The sequence below is a fragment of the Borostomias antarcticus genome, assembly GCF_949987555.1.
Source record: "Borostomias antarcticus genome assembly, chromosome: 11".
NCBI classification, from domain to species: Eukaryota; Metazoa; Chordata; class Actinopteri; order Stomiiformes; family Stomiidae; genus Borostomias; species Borostomias antarcticus.
Window position 1 is genome coordinate 24,597,898 of NC_140244.1, and position 6,937 is coordinate 24,604,834.

Below are 6,937 nucleotides of genomic sequence, written 5' to 3' on the forward strand. Positions count from 1 at the left end.
TGTCTATGTGGAGGTGTGTCTGTATGTGGAGGTGTGTCTATGTGGAGGTGTGTATGTGGAGGTGTGTCTGTATGTGGAGGTGTGTCTATGTGGAGGTGTGTCTATGTGGAGGTGTGTCTGTATGTGGAGGTGAGTCATTGTGTGGAGGTGAGTCAGTGTGTGGAGGTGAGTCATTGTGTGGAGGTGAGTCAGTGTGTGGAGGTGAGTCATTGTGTGGAGATGAGTCAGTATGTGGAGGTGAGTCATTGTGTGGAGGTGAGTCAGTATGTGGAGGTGAGTCATTGTGTGGAGGTGAGTCATTGTGTGGAGGTGAGTCAGTATGTGGAGGTGAGTCAGTGTGTGGAGGTGAGTCATTGTGTGGAGGTGAGTCATTGTGTGGAGGTGAGTCATTGTGTGGAGGTGAGTCATTGTGTGGAGGTGAGTCATTGTGTGGAGGTGAGTCAGTGTGTGGAGGTGAGTCATTGTGTGGAGGTGAGTCATTGTGTGGAGGTGAGTCATTGTGTGGAGATGAGTCATTGTGTGGAGGTGAGTCAGTGTTTGGAGGTGAGTCATTGTGTGGAGGTGTGTGTGGTGCTCGAGTCGTTGGCGAGCGACCCACGGCTTAGTCGGTGTCTCTGGCAGAGCAGCAGGAGGCGGAGCTCTGGTGACACGCTGCTAGAGAAGGCGGAGTAGATCCAGGGATTGGTGCAGGAGTTCAGACTAGCCAATAGCATAAGGAGGGTAAACACAGCACCTAGACACACACACACACACACACAAATAATATTCAGAATTGTATCTATTTCCTTTATTTATTTGACAAAATAAAAGAGATGATGGGAATTGGGAATTATGTGCTTTTACTGTGTGTGTGTGTGTGTGTGTGTGTGTGTGTGTGTGTGTGTGTGTGTGTGTGTGTGTGCGTGTGTGTGTGTGTGTGTGCGTGCATGTGTGTGTGTGTGTGTGCGTGCATGTGTGTGTGTGTGCATACTGTTCTGCGGGGGGCTGGGGTCCCAGGCTGCCCACAGCTGCACGCTGAAGAAGGGCGCCCAGCAGAAGGAGTAGACCAGGACTATGACCAGAGTCATCCTGACAGTCTTAGACATGGCTGCCGAAACCCCCCTCCCCCTGGGGGACATCAGGGGGCAACGATTAGAAGGCGCAGCGGGGGCTGGAAGCACGTCTGGTCTGAGCTCATCTAGAATGGGACATTTCAACAGAGTTGATAATACAGAAGACGTGAGAAAGCATAAAGGGAGGTTTAGCGTAAAGAGTGAAGTTAGATTCAGTCCACGGTGAACATAACTCCCGTAGAGACAGAGCACAAATGTGTCATACTCTGGAAACCATGCCCAGGGAAGGAAAAACGCTTCATCACTCTCCACTGACTTTTATTGCGTGATGGTGCCTCCTTGTCTCTTCCGTCTCCTAGCAAACAAAATAAAAGCTAAAGCCTAAAAGCTGCTGTGTGGCATGGGATGCACTACCAACAGGGTAAGGAACCCACACAACTACGTTTTCATAAGCTGTCGAGCAGAAAACCTCCAATGTCCATACAGGCAATAAAATTTGAGGCAGCATATTTGACTTACCAGTGACCAAAATACTCGCTGTATCTGTAACGTTAGACATAGTAACGTTAGGCATAGTAATGTTAGGCATAGTTACGTTAGGTATAGTAACGTCAGACATAGTAACGTTAGATATTGTAACGTTAGACATAGTAACGTTAGGCATAGTAATGTTAGGCATAGTAACGTTAGGCATAGTAACATTAGACATTGTAACATTAGGCATAGTAACGTTAGACAGTAACGCTAGACATAGTAACGTTAGGCATAGTAACATTAGGCATAGTAACGTTAGACATAGTAACGTTAGACATAGTAACGTTAGACATACTGTAGTAACGTAGGGCATAGTAACATTTGGCATAGTAACATTAGACATAGTAACGTTAGGCATATTAACGTTAGGCATAGTAACGTTAGACATAGTAACGTTAGACATATTAACGTTAGACATAGTAACGTTAGGCATTGTAATGTTAGGCATAGTAATGTTAGGCATAGTAACGTTAGGCATAGTAACGTTAGGCATAGTAACGTTAGACATAGTAACGTTAAGTATAGTAACGTTAGTAACGTTAGACACATAGTAACGTTAAGTATAGTAACGTTAGGCATAGTAACGTTAGACATAGTAACGTTAGACATGGTAACATTAGACATAGTTATGTTAGGCATAGTAATGTTAGACATAGCCTACTGAAAGATGTGTAGGAATTTACTCAGGAAGGAACCTAAAATCACCACACTGTCCTCAGAAGTGGAGAATATGTTCAGATTTAATTCGTTCAGGCCTGAAGAATGGCAGCTTCAATACAGAGAGACACACAGCAAGTCAATCAGTAGAGAATGCACACCGATTAGCTTATCACGCTGTCTTAAGTACAGTTCTGTCCCTGATGCAAAAGAACTTGATACATGGATGAATTTATGACGTTTGTGACAGTTCGTTGAAACAATGCATACTCTCAGGCACCGACAGTCCCCAGAAAAGATACATCCTTCGAAAAGGGCCTCAACCTGCCCCTTGACCTAGAAAAATTGCTTCCACTGCCTCACCATTACAAACGCATGTGTGTGTGCCTATCTCCCTGGACATTCCTTACACACACACATTTTCTATCTACTGAGACCAAAGAATGGATACACAGGCCTGAAGTTTACATAAATACATTCACTGATTATATTGTAATTATAAATTCTATTACACAGATTATCTCTCCAACCGCCTCCCGTTCTGTTGCCTGTATATATGTACACTGAAGGATACTTTTTGCGTTTGAACAGCTTATAAAAATTTTTGTTTAGTTGTGTGGGTTCTTTACACTTAATTGAGCTCTGTCTCTATGACTCTGCATCACCATTTAAATCCTCTGGTCTGATTGGAGGAGCTTACCAGAGGAAGCAGCGTCACTGGCATTTCCATCACTGCGTGAGGTGACGCCACTGGACGCCATGGGAACCAGCGGAAGGAGGAGCTGGGAGGTGTGGCTGGGGTCAAAGCACGAGGCTTCTCCATGGTGACTCGCTGGGGTGGGAGGAGCACACAGGGATAGGCTGCACCCCCCCTTGCTGGCTCCTCCTCCTCTGTGTCTGTCCTGCCGTGTGATTGGAGGAGGGAGGACAGAGGGCGGAGAGAGTCGGCGCTCTGACTTCAGGTACAGGTTGTCATGGATCTCCCTGAAGATACGAACCTGGAAGAGGGTGAGGAGAGGAGAGGAGAGGAGAGGAGAGGAGAGGAGAGGAGAGGAGAGGAGAGGAGAGGAGAGGAGAGGAGAGGAGAGGAGAGGAGAGGAGAGGAGAGGAGAGGAGAGGAGAGGAGAGGAGAGGAGAGGAGAGGAGAGGAGAGGAGAGGAGAGGAGAGGAGGTGAACAGTGTAGAAGTGAATGGAATAGAGGAGAGGAGATACTTTTCTCCTTAGAAACTACTACTGTTAATGTACCTCCTCTTTGCCTTCAACAGAAAATGTATCACGTTGCTGATGGCACTATTAACGAGCTGCAGCGTGGGCTCATTAAGGGCCTCCACACCTCCCACCATACCTGGCACACAGTGATGATGAGAACAGGCAGGATGAAGACTGCCAGGGTCATCCAGGTCACATATGCCTTATGACCCCAGTACTCAGCAAAACTCCCCCAACACTCGAACATTCCCGGAGCCACCTCAACCCGCGAGAAGATGAACACCTAGAGACAGAACGACAAGATTTAGGGGAGAAGGAGCCAGACAACAGGGCTCAGGGTTAAGGGTGCGCATTTGTGTGTGTGTGTGTGTGTGTGTGTGTGTGTGAGATAGCACCTGTGTGTGTGTGTGTGTGTGTGTGTGTGTGTGTGTGTGTGTGTGTGTGTGTGATAGCACCTGCGTGCGTGTGTGTGTGTGTGTGTGTGTGATAGCACCTGCGTGCGTGTGTGTGTGTGATAGCACCTGTGTGTGTGTGTGTGGTGTGTGTGTGGTGTGTGTGTGTGTGTGTGTGTGTGTGATAGCACCTTTGTGTGTGTGTGTGTGGCGTGTGGGTGTGCGTGTGTGATAGCACCTGTGTGTGTGTGTGTGGCATGTGTGTGTGTGTGTGTGATAGCACCTGTGTGTGTGTGTGTGTGTGTGTGTGGTGTGTGTGTGTGTGTGTGATAGCACCTGCGGCAGGCTGAGTAGCATGGACAGGCCCCAGGCGAGCAGTATGTGTGTGTTCCAGCGATGGGGGCTGCCACCATGGTACGCCTTCAGAGGGCAGCAGATGGCGTAATGGCGGTCTACCGTCATGGCGACGACCATGTAGGACGAGGCGAACATTCCGAGGACCTGGAGGTACTTCACCAGGCGACACAGGAGGTCAGGACCAAGGAAACGATCCGTCAGGTCCCACACTAACTGTGGTAACACCTACAGTAGGACAGAGGGGTTGAAGCTGACTGTGTGGTCGCATGTGTGTGTGTGTGTGTGTGTGCGCGTGTGTGTGTGTTACCTGGAACAGTGCCACCACTAGATCAGCCAGACAGAGGTGGAACATAAATTGGTGGAGCGGAGTGTGGTGTCGTCTTCGCCTTAGCAACACCACCAACACTAGCCCGTTACCAAGCAACGCCAACGCAAGGATGACCGACAATAACACAACCTCGGCAATGGCGAGGGCCGCATCCCGCACATGCTCAGTGGCGTTGTAAACCACGGGAGTCCCGGCCTCAGGCGGGGTGTAGTCCGTTACCATGGAGATGGACGCCATTTTCTGGGAAAGGTAGGAAAGTGTGGAGAAGCAGGGAAGATGAAATGACTGTTGAATTAAGGTTACCTTATCTAAAATCCCAATCCATTATCAGAAAGATACAGCAATTTACTGACGTGTGTGTGTGTCTGTGTGTCTGTGTGTGTGTGTCTGTGTGTGTGTGTGTGTGTGTGTGTGTGTGTCCGTGTATGTGTGTGTGTGTGTGTGTGTGTGTGTCTGTGTGTGTTGCTTGGGTTACACACACCATACACTTTATCTTTTGCACCACCTATGGTTCAGTATTCATAATTGACAGAAATAAACTGATTTAATAAGTCAGATGGCCGTCGCTGCACCTGTGTTGTTTTGAGAATGCGGCAGCCGTCCGTTCTGTGAGCACAGCGGTCGGCCAATCAGACGCCATTAATGTTCCTGTTATCATGGAGGATTAGTAGCCGTCTGTGACCTCATTAAGACAGGCTGGTCCGGGTCAGAGTTGCTCTGCAGGGACCGTCACACACACCCTCCCGCGCTCCCCTCTACGCAGCAGTGTGTTTGTGAGAATATGGCCGTTTGCATTAAAGTGTGTCAATGACCATAAACGTCCTATGGAAGTCTTTGTTCTGGAGTAAATGTGCTCACTGAGGCATGAGCCATGACACACACGCACTAATGCACCCTATTAACCTCAACAGACTGAGAGAGAGGGGGAGAGGGGGAGAGGGAGGAGGGAGAGAGGGAGAGAGGGAGTAAGCATGGCCCTTAGTAAAGTATTTTTTGTATTTTTGTATTTTTTGCTGCAACAAAAATAGTTCCCTGGGATTCCTGGGGATAAATAAAGTTGATATCTAACTAATGATCTGTTGTTGGTGTGGTCTTTTTAACTAGAAAACTGCATTCCATGAGAACTTAACCAAAATACAATCCATCACTTACATATCTTCAGACAATAATGCATTCTCACCTACAGTACAGTATAACTATGAATATGTATTCTCACTTACAGTATAATAACTGTGAATATGCATTCTCACCTACCGTATAACTGTGAAGCAAGAGGTTATTCCTGCAGTGTCAACACACTTAATCAAACCTGATCCCTACTTTAACCCCTTTATTGACTCTTCATTCCCCAAGGTCCAAAGACATACAGTACTGTGCATGTGAACTCAATCATCACTCTCACCAGCTGGGACTGATTTTCCATAAGTTTTGGGCGGTTTACTTATTATAAGTAACTAAGCAAAGTTACTCATTAGTTTCTCTAAATTGTATTTAGATTACTTAACTAAATACTCTCTGAAAAGTAATTAGATTACTAATTACTTTAGCGTTACTTTCTAGAACAAGATCATTTTTTTCCTGAATCATCATTTTTGCATCTTAAATCATAATAGACCCAAGAAAATCTGATCCTATACCAGCACTCATTCTGACCCTGATAACATAAGAAAAATCACTTAAAGGAGTAGTAAAGGGAAAATGCATGTTTAGCCCTGTTTTAAGGTTACTTATAATCATATACAATGGTTCAGATCAAAACGTTGACAAAACTAGCACTTTTGAGAAAGTCTGATAATTGCTCTACCACCGTTTTGATCATACAATGGATGTGGGTGGGCACCTTGAAAAATAATTCAAAAACATGTTAAACTCTCAATTTCAAAGACAAGAAGCTCACCGAGGGGGTAATTGGTATCCGTTGGTGTTCTGCCATCAAATTCGCCACAAAGTATGAATCCTGTAGGGTTTTATTGATCATTTTATAAAATCCATTGACTGGTATTGAAGCGACCGTTGTAGATGTGTAGATCAATCCGCAGAGGGGATTCAGGAAGCGGAACTACTTACGGTAGCTATTGTTATTGTTTATGTTGCTAGGCTACCTAGTTTGCGGAAGTTTACACACGTATGTGCTGCGACTAAATAGTTCTATGCTAAATATTTAAAAAAGGCTTTCCAGATGAACTAGAATCTTACTTTATGGTGAATTATATGTCAGAACGCCAACTAACACCTCGGTGAGTTTCTTGTCTTTGAAATCGAGAGTTTAAAATGTTTTTGAAAGATTTTTCAAGGTGCCCACCCACATCCATTGTATGACCAAAACGGTGGTAGAGCAATTATCAGACTTTGTCAAAAGTGCTAGTTTTGTCACTGTTTTCATCTGAACCATTGTATATGATCATAA

The 6,937-nt window shown here is 45.8% G+C and overlaps 1 protein-coding gene across 1 annotated transcript; it reads right to left on the reverse strand.

Moving 5' to 3' along the window:
* Positions 1–548: 548 nt before the first annotated feature.
* LOC311315526 (vasopressin V2 receptor-like) lies at positions 549–4,767 on the reverse strand (the record flags this gene model as incomplete). Its single annotated transcript, XM_084446196.1, has 7 exons — positions 549–733; positions 971–1,177; positions 2,944–3,075; positions 3,166–3,241; positions 3,590–3,736; positions 4,182–4,427; positions 4,510–4,767. 7 exons carry the CDS (start codon positions 4,765–4,767, stop codon positions 549–551), a joined length of 1,251 nt encoding a protein of 416 aa, XP_084302322.1.
* Between the last annotated feature and the right edge of the window lie 2,170 nt (positions 4,768–6,937).